This window comes from Ipomoea nil, unplaced genomic scaffold (genome assembly GCF_001879475.1).
Source record: "Ipomoea nil cultivar Tokyo-kokei standard unplaced genomic scaffold, Asagao_1.1 scaffold2690, whole genome shotgun sequence".
Lineage (NCBI taxonomy): Eukaryota > Viridiplantae > Streptophyta > Magnoliopsida > Solanales > Convolvulaceae > Ipomoea > Ipomoea nil.
The window spans coordinates 350,952-373,227 of record NW_017619118.1 but is presented as its reverse complement, the minus strand read 5'-3'; the positions used below and the strand labels follow the sequence as shown (position 1 = coordinate 373,227).

Sequence of the window (22,276 nt, the reverse complement as noted above, 5' to 3'; positions counted from 1 at the left end):
AATCACAAACTATCAACTATCAGAGCAAACTTCAAATCACAAAATATCAATTACCAGAGCAAATTTCCAAATCACAAACTATCAACTATCAAATTAAACTTCCAAATCTCAAACTATCAACTATCAGATAAAACTTTGAAGTCACAAACTATCAATTACCAGAGAAAACTTTCAAATCACAAACAACCAACGACCAGAGCAGCTAATTTCTCAGGGTCAAGCAGCCACAGCAGATAGTTTCTCAGGGTCAGTTTGCATGCCCTTTTCAGAAATGACATGTCCTAAGTATTCAACTTCTCTTTTAGCAAATGAGCATTTACTAAACTTGGCTAACAACTTATTACTCCTCATGATCTCCAAAACCTCTCTTAAATGTCTCCAATGGCTATCTAGGGAAGGGCTGTATATCAAAATGTCATTAAAAAAGACAAGGACAGTCTTCCTAATCAATGGTTTGAATACATGATTCATAAGGGATTGGAAGGTGGCTGGTGCATTGGTTAACCTAACTGGAATTACCTTGAACTCATATAACCCCTGATGTGTTCTAAAATCTGTCTTATACTCCTCCCCTTCTTTCATTCTCACTTGGTGATAACCAGCTCTCAGATCCAACTTGGTAAAAACATTTGCAGTGGCCAATTTTGAAAATAGATCCTCAATAAGTGGTATAGGGAACTTGTTTTTAATGGTGATTCCATTCAATGCTCTATAGTCCACACAGAATCTCCATGTATTGTCCTTCTTTGGGACTAATAGCACTAGTGAGGCAAAATGGGAAGTGCTATATGAGATGATGCCTGCTGTAAGCATCTCTTCCACCATTTTCTCAATTGTATTCTTCTGCAAATAGAAGTATATGTAAGGTTTTGAGTTAACAGGTTTGGCTCATGGGGTTAAAGGAATCTCATGATCAAACTGTCTTAGAGATGGTAGGGCTTTTGGCTCCTCAAACAACTCTTAGAACTCATGTAAGATGACAGCCAGTTCAGGGTGTCTGCTTTCTGTCATCTCTGATATATTGATACTTTGAATCATGCCCTGCAATAGATACCCTTGCACCCCTTTTTTCTTCCACCTCCTGATATCCTTCTTATTGGCCTGTTGCAACACAATACTCTTGGTCAATCCTTTTAGTATCACTCTTTTTCCTTCCTTATGGAATGATATTCCAGGAGGCCTGGTATGTAGCTGGATTGGAGCATAGGAGTCAATCCAGTCCATCCCTAAGACTATATCACAACCCTCCAGCTTAAGGACCCTTAGATCCTTCTCAAAATTCTCCTTCTGGACCTGTCATTTTAGGCCTCTACAAACTGAATCACAAGCCATCTTTTCCCCATTGGTCACTGTAACCATAAGGGCCTTAGCCTTATCAGGGATAATCCTCAATTGATCAAGCACCTTGGGATCAACAAAATTGTGGGTGCTACCACTATCCACCAATATGGTACGTAACTGGCTGCTTACTAATAATGCCTAACATCTTAATGGTGTTCAGCCCTTCTCCTCCAATTACAGCATTCAAAGTCACCTCAACCACTTCTTCATCTGGTGTTACTAAGGTTTCAGTTTCCACATTTTGGTCCCCACTAAATTCCTCTTCATTTCCCTGGAATTCAGCTCCTTCTATGATGTTGAAGGTTTTTACACTTGTGCCCAGGGCTCTAAGGTTCAAAGCACCTAAAGCACCTATTTTGTTCCCTAAGTTGATCCATGAATCTACTAATTTCAGGAGTTCTGCCATTGGATTGAAGGGTATTTGAGGTTGTGGTTCTGGTTGGCTTGGGGTTTAATTGGCTCACTTTGTCTAGGGTTGAAAGGTCTAGTAATTGGATGGGTTCTTTGGGCAGTGTAGGTTGATTTTTGGATAAAATGGGAAGTGGTTTTCTGAGGTTCACTCATTTTAAGTCCCTTCTCAAATTGCCTTACTAATCAGATTGCATCCTCCAGGTTAGCAGGTCTAGAGGTTCTCACAAAACACCTTAGTTGTTGCTTCAATCACACCACAAAACTATCTAAGAAGTATTGATCAGTCAGGTAAGGATAAATCTGCAACAACAACCCTTTGTATTCCTCATATTTGTCAAAAAAATCAATCACATTTCCCCACTGCTTAAAATTAGAAAATTCCTCAATCACATCTACATTACTGTCCCAGAATCTCTTGAACACAACTCTTGCAAACATAGGCCATTGGAATCTTTCCCTTAGGTCATTCAGATATCCCTCATACCACAGTGCCATCCCAGTTAAATTCACACATAATCATGGTTGTAGTAGGTGCTAGGCGCTAGGCGGCGCTAGGCGGGCGCCAAAAAAACAGTGGTAGACTTGCAGTTTGACAATTTTAATGAGGTTGTTTTCAACATTTAATCAAATAACACATCCAAATAAATAAATTAATGATAATTCATAAGTCATAACATCAAAAAAATGGTTTTAAAAAAAAAACATTAAAACAATATTAAAAATTAAAAATACTCAAATACTTCAATCATCAAAAGATTCAAAGTATCAAACTAGTCTATGACCGAGTGTATATATGTCATATTATATATATGTATGCGTGTGCGTGCCCGCGCACACACACACACACATATATAATAAAAAGAATAGGCCGAGCCGATCGGGTTAACTCGACCGATATGGACGAGTTAACTCGACCGATATGGACGAGTTAACTCGACTAACTTAGACGCTAGGCGGCCAAATCGGTCGAGTTAGGCGCTAGGCGGACGCCTAGGGGGGAAATCGCCACGGTCTAGAAGCGCCTAGCGCCTAGACCAATTTTTACAACCCTGCACATAATACATGCATAATTTCATCTCTGGGAATCCTAGCTAACATAAAGAACCTCTCACATCTCACTGCCCACAACCTGGGGTTTTCATAATCAAAGACAGGAAACTCTTTTTTGTACCTCATTAAATGTTCACCTCCATGATTGTGGTGTCCTGGCCTGGCATAAAAGTTAACCCTCCTAGGAGCCCCTGGTCTGTCTGTATTCATGGGGTTCACTTGGTGGCCAAACTGACTTTCATCATGGCCTTCATCTCCATCAGACACTTCCTGCACCTCAGCCTGATCTTCCATTATTGGCTCCTTCCCGGATCAACACTTCCCTCACCAGGACTGGGTTGCTGAGGATAGACCTGACCTTGTACTGAGTGAGGATCCATGGTTGGTGGGGGTAGCCCGTTCAATAACCTTAGCAACTCCATAATCTCATCCTTCCAGCCCACCATATGAGCCTTAAGCTCTTGGAAGGAATCTGGCCTCAAGGTTTTGCTGACCGAAAGTTATCCTACTGTTTTGCTCTATAGCTATAGCTTCTAGTCTGCTCAACCTATCTTCCACTGAAGTCGTAGAGGGGGTTCCTATGATAGGGTTCTGATACCAAATGTCACACACTTGGAATTTTGACAAGAAACACAGCAGAAAAAGATAGAGAAGAAGAGAAGAAAAAGGTAGAGTTTGAGAGAAAAAATGGAAAGGAATTAGGGTTTTTGATTTCTCAACATCCAAAACATTAAAAAAAACTTCTAAAATCTTCAATAATATAAAAGACAACAAGGCAAAAACTTCCAAAATCTACACTAACAACCTCCGGATTTCCAGCAGTTGCTATCTCCATTTCGGCAAAACTTCTTAAACGACGTCACACGAGGAGTTCGTTCAACAACCAAGCTTCACACGATGTCGTTTCTCTTTATTTAAAACTGTCTCCAACGGCTAGCTTCTTGCGACGTCGTTTGGTTAAGTGATAACGGCTTTTTTTTAATTTCAGCTTCAAACGTCGTCGTATTGGTCCCTCGACTTTACCTAAACACTTAGCTTGAAAAACACCCTTTTTCTGTCTCTTGAAACTCACATCCATGCTCCATGCCTTCCTCTCCACTGGCCAAGGCCATGACACTTCGAATTTCGAAAGCTCTATTTATCTCCGGTAGTCCTATGTCGAGAAAGAATGGAGATGAAAGTGCATGAATCCGTATGGTGAGGCGATGGTGCGACGAATGATGGCAACAACAACGAGCAGATTGGCGATCTCAAACATGCGTCTTCCATCGGAAAAGTACATAATTTAATTTTTCAGTTATTATTTTAAAAATTTGAGGGTAAATTTATCTTTTCAGTTATATTTCGCTCGGCAATTTGACCGTATGAGCCAAAAGTAATAAAAATTGAATAGTTATATGGTACTAAATTGTTAGTTTTTAAAGTCGTGGATTGAAATTAACAACACCGCAATAGTCACAGGACCAAAAGTGTAATTACTCTTTCTCGTTATTTCTCCTTCTATATAAAATAAAGTTTCAATTGTGAATAAATGTACCTTGTGGCATGCCAGATTGGGGCACGCCTCATACTCTAAAATAAAGATTTGATTTGTGATTGTTGTCATTTTGCTAAACTGAAGAGGCTTCCCTTTCAATCTAGTACTTCTGTTTCAGCTAGTTGTTTTGATTTGTTGTACATGGATATATTGGGCCCTTACAAAGTTGCTACTATCCATGGCCATTATTATTTCCTTACCATATTAGATGATCATCTAATCGTTATGTTGTGCATCCGTATGCACCATGTCCGTATGCACCATGCATGGTGCATACGGATGTCAAAACGACGTCGTTTTATTAAAAAACGCGCGTCTCTCCTTTAAAAAAAATTCAGGTTCGATTCCCAGCAACAACATTATATTGTTCATTCATTCTGGAATTTTAGTTCATAGATTATGGAATTATAGGTCATTGATTATGGAATTATAGTTCATCGATTATGGAATTGTAGTTCATCGATTCTGAAATTTTAGTTTATAGATTATGGAATTTTAGTTCATTCATTCTGGAATTTTTAGTTCATAGATTAGATTATGGAATTATAGTTCATGGATTATGGAATTATAGTTCATCGATTATGGAATTTTAGTTCATATGTTGTTGCTGGGAATCAAACCTGATATTTTTTTTAAGGGGAGACGCACGTTTTATTAAAACGAAGTCGTTTTTGCATCCGTATGCATATGGATGCACAGCATAATTTGCCATGATCATCACAATAGAGCAGTGTGGGTACACCTAATAAAGAGGAAATTTGAAGTCAGGATTCTCAGGAACATGATCATAGGCTTTTGCAACCTGATTGAAAATAAGTTTGGAGCTCATGTGAAGTGTATAAGGCCAGACAATGATTTCGAATTGATATTAAATTTTCTATAATAAGTATTACAATTTTTATCATAAGTAACAAATAACTATTCTAGATTCGATCGATCACAAGCATCTTCTAACACAAATGTGACTCTTCTTGAAAAAGGTTATTTATGAGATAGATCTAGCCTCCCATAGCATAGATTAATTTAATCATGCTCTTAGTTAAGTGATCGTTCTACTGTTCCCATCTGTTTTCGTTAGGTGTTTGATGAAACTAATCCATTTGTTGAATGAGCTGAGAAAGTTGCAATTGGAAATTGAAAGTCACTGAAGTACGTTCACTACCTATGAATATAATGAATTCTATTTCCCATGTTTGTTTGGAGATATTAATTAGTTAGAATGTGTTGCAATTTTCCCTTTCAACTAAGGGTTTTCACAAAACTAAAAGTGTAAATTAAAGAACGCTTCACATTCAGAAATTAATGAAAACATTTAATTTTTGAGTAGTTTAAACATGTGATCTCTTTTGGTTAGAAACATTTAATTTAATTTGCAATATGTATAAAATTAAAGCAAGTTAAAATTAAATAATTTTATTTTATTTCTCTAATGCAAATTAATGAATATGAAATCTTTTCCCCTTTATGCGTATTGGAGAAAAGAGATAATATTCAAATAGGAAATGTGATCAAATCATTATAAACAAAAAAAAAAAAAAATCAATATGGTGAGGATGGCAATTTCTTATTGGCCAAAAAGTGGGTAACTAGCTGATGTGCTTCCCTTGGCTTGAAAGTTGGAACCTCGTGCCCTGCTCCTCTAATCGTCGCAAACATTAGTCCTTCGTAAACAATTGTCCACCCCCCAACCTAAGCAAAATTAAAATAAGAAAAAAATTTTAAAAAAATTTTTTTAATATACATTTTAATTAGTTGGTCCATGAGATCGAAACGAAAAGAACCCAAAAAACAAATGGAAAAATGAACAATTAGTCTACCAAATATGCATGCTAGCAATATTGAAATAGAAATTAAAGTAGTTATAGGTATAAAATTTATTTACCTGTTGATTATCAGTGTACCAAGGAGTCCAATCTTCAGTGATATTGAACCCAAGTTTTTTGAGACTATACCTTGTTGAAGTTACTGGTACCCTTCCATCAGTATCTCCACTGTTTTTTCATACATATCACAACACATTAAGGATTAAAAATAACGATATTGGAAATTAACCCTAGTCAAGATGGCTAAGAATACAAACTTGTAATTATATGGTCGCGAGTTCAAATTTAAGCTCTCTTGGTTTAAACCAGTAAACTATGGGCAACTTAAATTGGTTTACCTACTTGTGATTCTTTATTAGTTAGTTAGTGTCATAAGATAAGTTTACCATGTGCACACTTTCGGATAGTAGCTGCGGATTTCTCTCGTCACTCAAAAATAATGACAGTTTTTTTATGATGTTTTACATACCAAAATTGTATGTACTTGCTAGTTTACACCAGAAACTTTTTTTTAAAATTATATATATGATGGTCATAATTATAACTGTAGCAGCATTCAATATTAATAAATTATTCTGTAATATGTAATATTTTTATTAATTATTTTTATGAGTAATACCTGAAAACCCAAATGCGCAAACCCGCTGCTGCAAGTTTCCTGATTATAGGAAGAATGGTGGTTGGTGCATCTTTCCATGTATTGATAATGTCGCTGCAAAAAATGGACTTAGCAGTTCAGGGTTAATAGAACAAATTGAGAACTAGTCTAAGGATTTATTTTCTTTTTAAAATGTAAGAAAAAAAAAAATTTAGTTTCTGAAAGCAAAGTAGGCTCTACCCGTTAAAAGATAGAATTTACTATATTTTGATGAAGATGGAATGACATTTACAACTTCTAAGAACTGCGCTAGGGTTAAAAGGACCCCTAATGAATGATGTATAATTGATAACAAAAACAAATCTTTTCATCCCAAAGTTGAATTCCCAACCTAAGTGTTCCCACACACCGTCTCCAGACAAAACATTTGGAAAGATGAATTACGATAACTCAGTGGACCAAATAACAGTGTGCATAAGGGATCTGCCCACAGTGGATAAGGATTAGCTCATTTTCGACATAATTCCCACACTGACATGGGTAGGGATCAGCCAACTTTGGAGATAATTCCCACGCTACTTCATTGCCCTAAGTAGACATATTCCCTACACTGTCCTTACTGAGTTTCAAATCTTGACCGCAACTCTCAAATACTGCTTACTGAACTAGTGAGTTAAGCCATGCGGATAAAAAAAAAAAAAAAGCTTTTTTCCCTAGAATGTATGTATATATAGTACCTGCAATGAGCCCATGGATAGGAAATCCCAGTTACGTTGGCATGAAGTGCCTTCTGGACATCAGGTCTGTTGAGATATGCTTCTGTATAATCAGACGCACATGGGTCGTAACCTGATGGTTTCTTGTGCCATCCAGCCTACATATATATATTTATATCCAAATTAATATTTTAGCTAATAAGCTACTATATATCTTTTAGTTGGGAATTGAATGAGATGAAGATGGAGAATATATGAATGAATGACCATTTTGGAGAAAACATGAGGGGCGATTCCTCGTACGACAGGAACCGACTTCCTCGTGGCGGTGCTGTTTTTGTTGCTGACACAGGTTGGGGTGTACAAGCTGTACATATCAATAATGTCGTAAACGGCGAAGTAGTTGTTGAGCTGGGCGTCGCATTCGGCGGAAGAGGTGGTGGCGCTGAAGTTGCAGGCGGCTTTGATGTCATCGCGGAGGCGGTCGGAGATGACGGCGTGATGCCATGCGTAGTCTATCAACCCTGTTTGGTCTGATTCGTCGTCCAACACCGCATTCCCTATCTGCAATATAATATATTATTATTATTATTATTATTATTATAATATAATATATAATTATCCATTTCCACAACTACATATTTATTTAGTTTTTTTGTTAGATGGTGATATGTCCTAATTATATAAGACACTTTTAAGTTTGTATTTAGACTAATCTCTATTTAGACCAGACCGATCTAATTAAGGTTGTTTTTATGCCTTTATCCCTGCAATAGTACTTTCAGTTTCAAAATCGAATCTTATTTCAACGGAATCAAATTTACAATTCGTTCACAGTTTTCTATATATTCATTCTCTCTTCACTCATTGCATTGTACTTTTACAACACTTTCAAAGACTAGCAATCCTTAGTACTGCATACTTCTCATCCTATTGAAATATGTAGGAAGAGTCAATGTCTCATTGAGGTTTAAACCTGTGACCTCCCATTTGAGAGAGCTACAGAGGTATTATTGAGCTACAATCGACTTACTAAAAATATAAAAGTACAAAAGGCTCTCATATGAAAGCTTTCAAGCTTATATGGCTTTAAAAAATTAAAATCAAAAGAAATTTTTTATATAGGCTTGAAAATGAGTGAATTGCAAGGGTAATTTCAACCTAAGGAGTAAAATGCTGGTCGTATTAGTTTTTAATATGAGAGGCTCGGTCTCTCTTAAGGTATGAGAGTATACGATCACTCACGCTAACTAAGTTGGTTATTTAATCATATAAAAAACTATCCCACCTCATGCATCTATTATATTAATGAAGCTATACAATACAATACAATACAAAAGATGATGAAGAGGAAAATTTTATGCATAATGCATACCAGCAGACCCTTGAAGTTTATTAGATCAACCTCTGGAACAACTTTGTTCTTGTCATAGATAAGTTCTGAGAGTTGAGGAACATAGTGGCCTACAAGAGTACGTTCAGGCAATTTTATGAGTTTATTGCCAATATCAATTAAAAGGTTATTAATTGTAATTAATTATTTAATAAATAAGACATCATAATAAGTCGATCCATAAAATATTCATCATGAAAATCCAAAGTGTTGGTCTGTACCTGCATAACTTTCTCCAGCAATGTAGAATTCATGGGACTTGAATTGTGGGAATCTTTGAAACCATTTGAGTAGAAATCTATATGAATCATGAGCTGATAACAAATAAAAATGGATGTTAAAATTAGTCCTATTATTATGGCAGCAAAATAAATAAATAAATGAATAATTATTGAAATTTTGCAACAAATGAGCATTATGAAATAAACCTGCAAATTTGTCGCCTAGTCGACCGATATCACTGCTGGTGTTTGTGTATGAAAATCCAACACCCACGGGCTGCTCTAGAAACAACAAATTGGCCGCTGGAGAAAAATAATAAGACCAACATCGTTTAGTAGGGATGTCCGTCACCGAGGGATATCTCAATGATCAAAAAGTTCAGTGTAGGAGTAATGTCCCAACAAATACTTAAGTTCACATTTTCAATGGGGATGATAGGATCCCATGGAAAGAAAGCAAGTACTTAGACCATGTGCCACTGAAATGTATCCCACAATTTACCACTTCTCGTCCAACCCAGGCTATGTGATAAGCGGCCTTCAAGTTTAGGGTTTTAACCTATATTTTTAGGCGAGTCGCTTTTTGAAAGAATGGTTAGAACATTTATCATATCACTTTTGTTGTTCTTTTGAAAACTATTTGTTTAAAGGGAATCACTCTTTTGGTGCGGTCTCTCAGTTGTTTTGCAATTGTCACTTTAGTGCATAATTTTTAATATAGTGTCAAATTGACCCTTTAATTGTTTTAAATTTCATCAATTAAATCCCCAAGTCACTAATTTGGTAACTAACAGTGAATTGACGGAATAATGGCTAGGGGACTTAATTAATGAAATTTAAAATAATTAGAGGGTCAATTCTACCAAATTAAAAAATGAAGGACTAAATTGACAGTTGCAAAATAATTGAGAAATCAAAATTGTGATTATTCCATTTTTAAATTACAATCGGAGTAATTGCAATCGTTGGTTTTTCATGTGAATTGCAAAAGTTTTAACTAATTGAATAAAAATTTGGTGAAAAATTGAAAATGATACAACAAACGAAGAAACTCAATAACTCCAATCTCACCATTCTTCCTGCAGACGCACCGCGCGCAACCATAATCTAATTATACCATATTATTTTATTTCATATGGTTATGTCTAAATATTAAGGCATAACTTTAATTATATTGAAAAATGAAATTAAGCAATGTATATAATGATATAAACCTGTATTCCAAGAGTGGTTGTTGAACCTCAGCTCTGGTTTCCCTTTTTGTGAGAGGAAAGGTCCCAACTCCTCTAAAAGACCATATCCTACTGATGAACATCCTGGCCCTAAAATGGTGAAATAATTAAGCTCAAATTAAAACTCCATTATTCCAACAAAAAATTATAAACCTTTATGCATGGAGTTAAAATTTTCAATCAGTATATTAAAGGAAAAATCTATATTATATTATACTAAAATTATATTACATTCATAAAATTATATTACTAATTAATTTTTATATAGAATTTTCCTTTTATATATTGATGATTGCAATTAATTAATTAATTATACTAAAATTATATTACATTCGATAATTTGAAAAAAAAAAATGCTTTTTCAAAACTATTTTTTTATTCATTATTTGTTAAATGACTTAAAAAAAAAATCTGTTATTGAATATTGATTTACATAACACGCATTGCCCCATGAAGACCCCAAATACACTCCATATGGAATGTCATTTTCAATTTAATTTATTAAATAAAATAGCAATATAAATACTTATTTTAATTAAAATTAATTAAATATTAGCCAATAATACTTAATGTCCGTATATTTCAAGAAACCAAATGCGTTACTTGTGCGTCACTAATGGAAAAGGACCGGCTAGCTTATGATCAAAGTTTAGTTCTTATGAACAATTAATAATTAATTAACAATTTTTTAATTTAATAAAATTATAAAATCTGCAGATAATGAAATAGAATATTTGGATTCACGTGTAAACTTTTCTAAAAATTCTATATAAAAACTCATTAATTGCAATCAGTGTATATATAAAAGGAAAGTTCTACATAAAAATTAATTAATTAATTAATTTCAATCAGTATATTAAAGGAAAAATCTATACAAAAATTAATTAATTAATTGCAATCATCAATATATAAAAGGAAAATTCTATATAAAATTTAATTAATTGCAATCAGTGTATAAAAGGAAAATTCTACATAAAAATAAATAAATTAATTTCAATTAGTGTATAAAAGGAAAAATCTATATAAAAATTAATTAATTAATTGCAACCATCAGTATATAAAAGGACAATTCAATATAAAATTTAATTAAATGATTGCAATAACTATATAAAAGAAAAATTCTATATAAAATCACTAAGAACTTACCATAATATTTATTTAGGTAATAAACCAAAACCATGTGCATGCATATACAAATTATAATCATAAAAGTCAGTTTGTTGAATTCAATATTCTTATCCCTTGTGTCAAAAAGTTGCATGGAAATATCTATAGTAGTGGTGAGGCCCGTCAAAAAGTTGCATGGAATCAACAATTATAGTGGTGAGGCCTGCTCGATTATTGATCTCTTGTAACCAGTTGAACTATCCATAAAGGTTATATAATAAATAATGCTATTTTTACATACTGATTTTATCTACTAATAATTTTTTTATTGGTTACTGTGAATTGCTGATCACAACCCGCGTTAAAAAATAAAAATATTTATTAATCAAATATTACCAATAAAATGTGGTGTTACTTAGTATCATATAGAGTCAATTACAATTATAATTTGTTGATTATAATATTAATGAAATTTTAATTATTAAAAATAATCAAATTTAATTGCTCACTATTGAAAACCCACGATGAGAAACTAAAAATGATTGATTTTGAATGTAATTAATAATCTAGAAAATATTGAACTCAATGATAAACATTAAAAAAAAAGTCACAACACTGAATAGATTAAAATTAAATTTGAATTAACTGTGTAATATAATATAATATTACTCCGTAATTTATTGGCTAAAAATGAGTTAGGAATTAATATATATATATATATATATATATATATATATATATATATATAATTTCAATCACTGGTGGTTAACTAAGAACAAGTTGATAAATAATACAAGTAGCTAGTAGTCATAACATTTTGGAGTGTTGAAATTAAATAATTATTATCAAATCACAAAAGGGTATTGAGAATAATATTATTAAAGTTTAGAAATTAAATTACCTCCATTGAGCCATAAAACGAGAGGTTTATCCTCAGGGTTTTCCGTGGCCTCAAAGAACCAATAGAAAAGCGCTCTCCCATGCTTCTGGCTCACCCTAACATATCCGGCATATTGCCGGAAATTCACCGGCGGTGAGCCGGGGAGGCCGGTAACCCGGTCAGCCTCCTGTCGGGCCCACACCTCACTGCTAATGCCACTAAGTTGTGATCTACCCTCCCCTCCTATAACTCCAAAACTGAAGAACAGAACGACAGCAACAACAAAAGGGAAGCATGTCTGCATCATCCTATGTTTATGTTCCTTAACCTTAATGTGTGTATGCAAAGACACAATGGGTATATTTATATATATGCATTGAACTTTGAAAATTGTATATGATGCATTTTTAAGGTCTGATACAGATCAGATACACCTGTCAATTCAAGATTCATTGGACGATCCAATTTTGGATAAAAAATCATATAAATTATATATTTTTCTATGATGTCTCATTCTCAACTTAAATATGTAAATGATACTTTAATTTATAGTAAAAATATATTTGTTTAGTAATTGGATAATTATTTTGGTAAGTAATGTATTCATAAAAAATATAATTAATTACTTAATTTATTTAGTAATTAACGGTGTGGTGTAAAGCTAATTTGGTAAAAAAAAATTAGAGTACAATATTTTTAATATAATGTATAACTTGTCAAATATAAAATAATACAGCCATAATTCAGCAATATAATCTGCATTGGCTCTTATAAGTTATCTATATACTATAGACTATAAATTAGTATTTATATGCACAATAGGCGAAAGTAAATATCAAATATTGATGTTTAATGTTAAAATTAGGATTACATTACAATAGTTTTTATGTTCATATTTATAATATTTAATTATTATTTTTTAGTACATATATATTTTATCTGTTGGAAAACTTAGCTTAAAATGACATAAAATGGCATATTAAGTGGCTATTTTGTGGTACACTTATCAGTGGGGTCCACTTTCGATTTGAGTCGGGTCAAAGTGGATTCGGGTTCTTCGTAGTGAGACGAAGAGATTGATATATTGTACGCTCAAAACGGATAATGGGTGAATGAGATATTATTCTCAAAGTAGACCCATTTGAGTTGGGAAATGAAGGAAAAATAGTGGACTTTGTCCCATATTGGTTTGGAAACAAGATTTGCCCCCCTTATATACAAGAGCTCATTTGAAGCTTGTAGAATTGTATAGCATTGAGGTTCTCACGCGCGGGCGTGCGGGGGGGGGGGGTGTAAATCAAAATCCATTTGATATAGTCACTTGGCTTCGCCGACCGAGAGCACAACTCTTGTGCAACGGTGACCACGAGAGGTGCACTCTCGTGTTGCCTGGTTCGTGTGAACCTGCACCCCAACGGTCTGAAACCCGAAAGTTCAGAAGATTAAACTCATCTGTTAGTGGAATTAACACTGTTTTAATTCTAATTTTAAAACTGAGTTTAATTCTACTTAGTGGGTAGCTGTTACAGGTGTTACACAATTGATTTTAATATCAATTTAAGGGATGTTGAATGTTATCACTCCAACATCCCTATATAAATAGAGGTAGAGCAGTAGCATTTTATACAATGAAGAAACAAAGGAATTGCAGTAGCTTTATTCTCTCAAAACTCTGCTTCTACTCTCTTCTTTAGCCAACCAGTGTTCTAAGCTTTGCTTTGTTCGACAGGTTCCTTGTTTAGGTGCTTAAACAAGGAATCGTAGCACGTTTTATCCTGGGAAACCTAGGCTACAACGCTCCTAGCTAGCACTTGTGGGAGGTAGCAAATAAGGTTTTAAGGAAAAGAACATTACATTCAAACTCGTGTTAAACCTATACCCAAACACTCCATCTTTTCCTTCATAGATTTTTTTTTCTGTGTTCCCATAGAATAATAATCTTTCCGTAAGATTATTATTTTGAGATTTTTCAACCATATTACCCAACATTATCTATATGCATTTTTAGTAAAGATATGTTTGTCTAGCTAAATATGTAAATTATCTTTCACATATATAGTAAAATATATATATTTGGCTTACTATAGTATTTAATTAAGTAAATTATTTTGGTAAGTAATGTATTAAGGTGTACAATTAAGTAAATTTATTTAGGGTTCGTTTCGAAAATGACCCATTTTCGTAGAAAATATTTTCATAGATTTTTAATCGTAATACATTTTTTTTTGGTGAATACTCGTAATACATTTTCTAAATCTCTTTCTTGCGCTCAACTCTCTCTCCCTCTCTCCCTCTCTCCCTCTCAATGGTGTCAAATTGATAAGTTTGCCCGTCATATGTTTGGTTATTACTTAAATTGAGCTAAACTAACCTAATTAACATATGGGTCAAGTTAAGTTGGGTCAAACAATCAAATCTTAACCCTCCCTCGATCATAAACCAATAGTTTTAAAAAATTAAAATTATTATTCATTTTCTTTAGTTATAGGTATTACATTTATCGCTTTCAAAAAGGTATTACATTTATCAATACTTGATTAATAATGGGTTAGATTCGGTTAGACCAAACAATAAAAATCTTAAAATGTCTCACAATTTTTTTATTATTATTTAATTCAAGCTTGTTTTTCTTCAATTTTTTAATTTATAATTATTATATTTATCACTGTTCGATTAAATAGAACAAATTGCACTTTTGGTCCTGTGACTATTAGGGTACTGATAATTTGAGTACGTAACTTACAAAACTCTCAATTTAAACCTTTAACTATGCAATTATTAGCAGATTTGGTCCTGCCGGCCAATTTTGGCCGGAAAAACATAAATTGGTTCAAATTGTTTTTTGACGAGGGTAAAATTGTCATTTCACTCTCTTCTTCTTCATTCTCCCCCTTCTTCTTCGTTCTTCTTCTTCTTCATCCTTGCAATTGTTGGTTTTCTGGTCACCAAAAAAACATTAAAATGAATGGGTAGTAAAGAAAATAAAAATAAAAATAAGAAATTCATATTAATGGCCAAATGGAATCAACGCATTCAAATTTCTTCGTTTCAACGTCGCCGGCAAAGCCATCGTGCCCGGCCGGCGCCTCGTCATCCTCGCTGGTGTAGTCCTCGTGCTTGGGCACCGGAGCGATCAATCTCCGATCATCGGCGTTCGAGTTTCGTGGGCTCACCCTCGGCTGTCCCGTCTCCCCGCCGCCGCCGCTGCGCGACAGATTCACCAGCCATTTCTGCGCATCATCCCACTTCGAGGGAGTGGGTTTCGCCGACGTTGCCCGTGGATGAGAATGGCGATTCCCCCCGCCACCGCCGGCGGCGGCGGCGGCGATTCCTTTCTGAAACTCAAACCCCATATTTCCCCCGCCGCCAGAATCTTGCCTCTGTCCATAACTCAAACACCCTTTATCCTCAACGGATCTCATCTCTACTTCCTTAAAATCCCAGAAATCACAACAACAATATCCTAATTAGAAGAAAACACTGGTGTAATTAACCTCAATATTCTCGAAATAGCAGAAAAAAACCCTCTGATAATCTCACAACAAGAAAAATGCACATAGACAACGGTTAATAACCGTTGTCGTAGGGGTATAATTTCTGTTGTTGAAGCCGGTGTTGTTGTAAGTCCCGCGCATAGACAACGGTTTTTTAACCGTTGTCTTTTCTAGAAACAACAACGGTTTTTAACCGTTGTCTATTAAGTGTTGTTGTAGCTGGTGTTGTTGTAAGTCACGCACATAGACAACGGTTAATAACCGTTGTCTTTTCTAGAAACAACAACGGTTTTTTAACCATTGTCTATTAAGTGTTGTTGAAGCCGGTGTTGTTGTATGTCACGCACATAGACAACGGTTAATAACCGTTGTCTTTTCTAGAAACAACAACGGTTTTTTAACCGTTGTCTATTAAGTGTTGTTGAAGCCAGTGTTGTTGTATGTCACGCACATAGACAACGGTTAATAACCGTTGTCTTTTCTAGAAACGACAACGGTTTTTTAACCGTTGTCTATTAAGTGTTGTTGAAACCGGTGTTGTTATATGTCACGCACATAGACAATGGTTAATAACCGTTGTCTTTTCTAGAAACGACAACGGTTTTTTAACCGTTGTCTATTAAGTGTTGTTGAAACCGGTGTTGTTAAAAGTCACGAACATAGACAACGGTTTTAAACCGTTGTCGTTTCTTCCAAAGACAACGGTTTTTGACCCGTTGTTAATTCAATGTTGTTGAAACTGGTGTTGTTAAAAGTGATGCACATAGACAACGGTTTTTAACTGTTGTCTTTTCTTTGAAAGACAACAGTTATAAAATGTTGTCTATTGTGTGTTGTTGAAATCGCTGTTGTTAAAAGTCGCACCCATAAACTGTTGTCTATTGTAAAATAGACAACGTTTAACCGTTGTCTCAACTCGTTTTTAACCTGCTTAAATTTTAATCATATAAAAAAAATAGAAGCATTTATCCATTCACCATGGCCAAGTGCAGTTACATTGCACAAGCTAAGCAAGGTTCATAATAACAAGTCAAAATACTGAACATGACCAATTCTAATCAAATCATCATCCAAGTCATAATACTACAAAAAACAATTCCGATCCACACACCAAGTCTAAATGATCACAACGTCAAATCATACCTACTCTATATAACTTGATAGAATATCAGCCCATTCTGAACGCACTAGATCAATAACCGCTTTGTCATAATCAACTTGTTGGAACTACATGTAAATAGTGAGTAAATAAATTAGTATAGATATAATAAATTTGTAAAATAATTATATGATTTTTGACAAGACCATGACAACAACAACAAAATTAACAGATACTTAAAAAACATGCAAAATATTATTATAAGAAATAACAAACAATAATCATTGAGAGCAATTTACCTTGCTCAATGAACACAGAGAGGCCAAAATCAGTTGCCTTCAAAACAATCTGCCAAAAGCTTAAGGAGTTCCAAATGTTCAAAATTGTTCTTGTAGCTGTTGGTGGAGAGAAAATTGAGCACTCATGAGAAATACCAAGTGACCAATACATTATAGATAATACTATGTGCTGCCTTCTGTTATTAGATGTATGTATCAGAAAAAGTAAAGTATCAAACTCGGATTTTCTACCATGCAACATAGTTACCCTTAAAGATGTAAATCCATACCTCCCGTTTCTTTGCAAGTTCTTCAGTCTCCTCAAACTCAATATCAAGCTTTTTTCGCTGGATGTTTTCTTCTTATGTAAAATAATCATCTTCCTCTTGCTTTCCAAGCCCTAATTTTGCATCTCGTATCCCGGACTTTATTGGCTCGATGATGCCTTGAAACAAACAGATTGTAAAGAATTAAGAAAGAGACAAAAGCATTACCAAATATGGTTCTCCTCATCCATAAGAGTTAGATGCAAAGTGGACAAGAAATCAAGAAAATCATGCACAAATGGCATTTTGAAATTTGAAACTAATGCTAAGTTGTAAACAAATATTATCCTCTGGTAAAAGTTTGCTCAACTATTAGGTTGTTAACAATAGCATCCAAATACAGAGCTTTGAGTTTTAACATTGTTGGCGAAACTTCCTTTTCTAGACATTTGGCTCAGGTCAAATCTCATGCCCACTGATATACCAAAATGAGACCACAAAAAAAAAAAAAAAGGACCAATGCACACAAGTTTTGTGTGCAATTTAGTAGGAATTATACTGGGCAATGGAATTTCTGCATCTCATTCCAAAATCCCAAGTCGGAACCATATTTCAATTTTAGACCAACAATTAGAAGTCAGGAAAGAGGGGGAAACAATTACAGATACAATGGTTAGCAGAAAACTGAATTTCATATTTTTCAGTCCGCACTGATGAAACATTGCATGGTTAGCCTTCCAGAATTGATAGAATTCAGTGCAAACAGTTCATTCTTGCAGAAACAAAGTCAGGTTGGGAGGGAGTATGCAGTGTTTTCATGTACTAAAAACACTCAACAGAAAATGAAAATAAGAAATACTCAAAAACAGATCAGGCCAAGCCATCTAATAAAGGAAACACTTAAATGGTACACAGAAGGTAAACCAAGATAAAGGAGGGAATCAAATATGTGCATAAAGATATCAATGCTTTCCAGATCATCCTGTGAACAATTATACCTTGCTCATTTTTTCCAAGGCCCTTTCCTTTCCACCCCATTTTCTGAAGAAGCCTGAATCCGACATTGGATGATGTTAACTGTTTGTCTAATGGTGCTTGTTCAACATTTTCTAGATCGACATTTTCTGTTGGTCTGTGACTAATTGGTAGGCGAAAGTCCTCTGTGAGATCCTCAAGGATAGAAGCCTCATCTGCCTATGAGAAAACAAGTAGAGTTTGATGTCATGAAAAAAAATGGCAATATTTGAGAAAATTGCCAAAGAGTAATGCAATGTAAAGTCAAAAACTAGAACAGATCTCTGTATAGGCAACGTAAACATACACAGATCACTGCAAAGGTTTAATATATGAGGTTGCCTAACCATAATATATCTGTTGAGTTCAAGCATGACACATTTTAGAGTGCAGACAGTTTCACCAGCACCAAAAAACATACAGACAATAATTTTATACTCCGTATTTATCTAATATTTTGTTAAGTACAGAAAAACAAACAGAAATACAGTGTTATCTCTCAAAATAAAATGCCAAATAAATAAAAAAAAGTTTGACAAACCAAGAGAAGTGTGTACACATACCTCATTGTCATGCTGCTGATTGTCAGGTTGCATCCCTAGTTGACCATTAAACCATCTATTTTCCATTTGCTTAAAAATATTCAAGTAACAAGACAAATAATATAAACACTACAACTACAAAATCATTAATATAATGTGGCAAAAATAATGGAAAGACATATACATATATATGTGTAGTTGGCTTGGATGGCATTCTACGTAAAGGATCCTAAGAAAGAGGTAGTTAGGAAGGTTGGAAGGGGAAAGTACAGTTTTTGGGGGTACGTGTATGTATACAAGATCGAAACATGATCACAAAAAATAATGTGAATCGGAAAGATAATCAAGGCTTGTGTGATGCATAATTTTCTTTAAACAAATTGCTCATTCCTAAAGCATTAATTTATCCAAACTATGAGGTTCTAAAAAAAAAAAGAAGATGAAGGAACTATGAATGCAACAACTGACAAGTACTGTACTTAGCATTATTATTCTAAATTATGGCTGATAGTGCTGCATATATAAGATTAATTAAGCTTAAATTACTTTATGTGTTAGAATGTAAACCTCTAACTTTATGAAAAAGACAGAACTACCCTGCAAGTGCATGCCCCAGATTCCATGAGTCCACTCACCCCTATTAAACAATGTTGTGACTGCATTTTATATACCAATAATTAGAAGAGAAGGCACATGAGCTGTACCACATCTTGAGAGAAACTTGGTGGCCAATTAGTCGGTTTCAACATAGAAAGAAGAACTTATGAGAAAGACACCCAATGCTTTGAAAAGAGCATAGAAGAATACCAATGAAAAAAGATTCTCTCTTTCTCTACAACAATCCACATTTTTTACAGTCCAAAGTTTAAACAATAATAACACACTAGCCAAAGTAATTTAAGGTTTCCTCTAGGGTTTTGACTTTTGCAGCTCTGAACACCTTACCTCTTGTTCATACAATAATAGCTTATATATAAGAAGAAATCATTTAATAAATTCTCACTTCTCAGTAATATATACCCACAAAATTCAAGAAATTTTAAGTACAAAGAACAGCTCAGTTCAGACTTCAAAGTTCAATGTGTGAAATTCCTAACTAAGAGCTCAAGAAAACTAAAATGCATAAAAGAAAGTATACTAAAAAGGGCAATTTTTTTTCTCTCTGTATCTCTGTTTAATTTATTCAAGTCACTGGAAATAATCACAGCATTCATGGAGATATGTAATGCTTAAATTCCCTCAGACAAAAATAAATAATAAAAAATTACGTACAATCTTGCACATACATGTATATAGGTTGCCACCCCCATTACTTACAACAACCAACAAATTGTTTTACATATCTGTTCTTCACAAAAAATTTGCAGAAATTCAAACCCTAATTCCCCAACCCTAGCTTAAATCCAAAATTGTTTAGCATAAACACACACATTGATACAATCAGATAATTTTTGGATGAATTTGACAACTTATTAATTTTTGGATGAATTTGAAAGCTAACCTTAAAGTTTTTGGATGAATTTGAAAGCTAACCACGGTGGCGGCGGTTGGACCGACGGTGACAGAGGATGGAGGCGGCGATGGCGGCAGAGGTTGGACGAGGCGACGGCGTCGGAGGTTGGATGCGGCGGCGGCGTCTGAGGAGAACGGCGGTGGGCGGCGACCACTCTGACTGCGGAGATGGCTAGTAGCGGTCGGCGGAGAGCACTCTGACTGCGGAGAGGAACCTAAACTAACGAGAGTGACGGTCCGCGGAGAGGGAATTGAAGCTCACTGATCGATGACAATGGCGGGTCAGCGGAGTTGGTTCGGTGATGTCTAAGCAGAATTTTGTCTTAGTCAATGAAATTGAATTTCGTCCACAAACTTGCCAATGATGTCTTAGAGGGAAGAGAAAATTTTGGTTACCAATTTTGTGTTATAGGGAAATTTTATAGAGGGAAATTTTGTTTTAGAGGAAAATTTGGTAAGAAAATATTAGTTTTATTATCCTGGTTGTTAGATCCGGTCAATTAAAATACAATTGTTATGTCCTGGACCCGTGTACAGCCAACAGTGTGGACACAGTAACGGTGCCGTTAGTGGCACCGTTATCTTCCACTTTTTTTTTAAAAAAATAAAAAATAAAATTCAGACCGCTTATTATAGGAGCATACATAATCCGTAACTGTACATTCATAATTCAATAACTGTAAAGTCATAATTTTCGAAGCTCTATATATTCACAATTTTATAGCTCTATGTTCATAATTTTATCACTATATGTTCATAATTGTAAGTTCATAATGTCAGAGCTCTGTGTTCATAATTCCATAACTATACATTCATAATTCCATATTTGTACATTCATATATAATTCCATAACTGTACATTCATAAAGTCATAATTGTACATTCATAATCCCACAAACGAATAACGCCGTTAACGGCGAGACAAAATCAAAGTTCACTGAAAACGACGTCGTACGTTTTGGATTCGTGTCCACAATGCATTGTGGACACGGGCCTGAGGCATAATTTGCGATTAAAATAGTACCGGCTATATAGGTACATAACACGAGATTCATAGATTTCTTTAATGTAGATTCATAATTTCTATACAGTATATTTCTAATTTAAATACAATTGTATAGATTCATAATTGGGAATATGAACAACGCAAATTATGAACATAAAGTTCTGTAATTGCGAATATAGATCAGAGTTCAATCATTATGAATATGAATTTCAATTCAAAATTTATGAATATATAGTTCAGCTATTATGAACATAGAAGAGTGTGTACCATGCATGGTGCACATGGTTGCACAGCATAATTTGCCCTTTAGTACCCCGAGGTTTATTACCGACAACTCGCGGCCCAATTATATTACAAAGAGATCATGGCAAAAGAAATGGGATATAGCTAACCAATCGTTATGCTATGGACCCGTGTCCATAATGTAGTGTGGACATGGTAACGGTACCGTTAGTGGACTTTGATCACTGTACGACATAATTTGCGATAGCTAACTGTACGGCATCGATCAACTACTCTTTCATATTCATTCTCCACGTGTCTCAATTTTGGGTGCCCATTTTTTTTTTTTTAAAATATTATCGATATAATCTATTATTTTTTATACTTGATATTTTTATTTTTATTTTTTTGAATTCATAGATTGGTCTTAATTGTAATATAATTGAAAATAAAACTTTAATGAATTGACTTTGAAATTTTGGTGAATAATTTTATATTTAAATATGAACGAAAATAGAATTATTAAATTAACTTT

At 34.3% G+C, this 22,276-nt stretch overlaps 3 protein-coding genes across 4 annotated transcripts; all 3 read right to left on the bottom strand.

Annotated features, from left to right (window-relative positions):
* Positions 1 to 216: 216 nt before the first annotated feature.
* LOC109155049 (RNA-directed DNA polymerase homolog) lies at positions 217 to 825 on the bottom strand. Its single transcript, XM_019302779.1, has one exon. It carries the CDS (start codon positions 823 to 825, stop codon positions 217 to 219), a length of 609 nt encoding a protein of 202 aa, XP_019158324.1.
* A 4,985-nt stretch (positions 826 to 5,810) lies between these two features.
* LOC109155090 (serine carboxypeptidase-like 34) lies at positions 5,811 to 12,613 on the bottom strand. The gene is made up of 10 exons (XM_019302815.1): positions 12,331 to 12,613; positions 10,305 to 10,412; positions 9,298 to 9,393; positions 9,091 to 9,183; positions 8,852 to 8,940; positions 7,744 to 8,040; positions 7,498 to 7,634; positions 6,782 to 6,874; positions 6,222 to 6,330; positions 5,811 to 6,028 (listed from the first exon to the last, which is right to left on the bottom strand). Exons 1-10 carry the CDS (start codon positions 12,611 to 12,613, stop codon positions 5,879 to 5,881), a joined length of 1,455 nt encoding a protein of 484 aa, XP_019158360.1. The 3' UTR covers positions 5,811 to 5,878.
* A 4,825-nt stretch (positions 12,614 to 17,438) lies between these two features.
* On the bottom strand, positions 17,439 to 19,090 carry LOC109155091 (G patch domain-containing protein 11-like). 2 transcript variants are annotated; one of them, XM_019302816.1, is made up of 3 exons: positions 19,024 to 19,090; positions 18,371 to 18,640; positions 17,439 to 17,625 (listed from the first exon to the last, which is right to left on the bottom strand). In XM_019302816.1, the coding sequence occupies exons 1-3, from the start codon at positions 19,087 to 19,089 to the stop codon at positions 17,608 to 17,610; spliced, it is 354 nt and encodes a 117-aa protein (XP_019158361.1). In that variant the 5' UTR covers position 19,090; the 3' UTR covers positions 17,439 to 17,607. The 2 variants fall into 2 exon arrangements, with proteins under 2 accessions (XP_019158361.1, XP_019158362.1); XM_019302817.1 differs by having other exon boundaries at positions 17,461 to 17,625; positions 18,445 to 18,640.
* Positions 19,091 to 22,276: the final 3,186 nt, after the last annotated feature.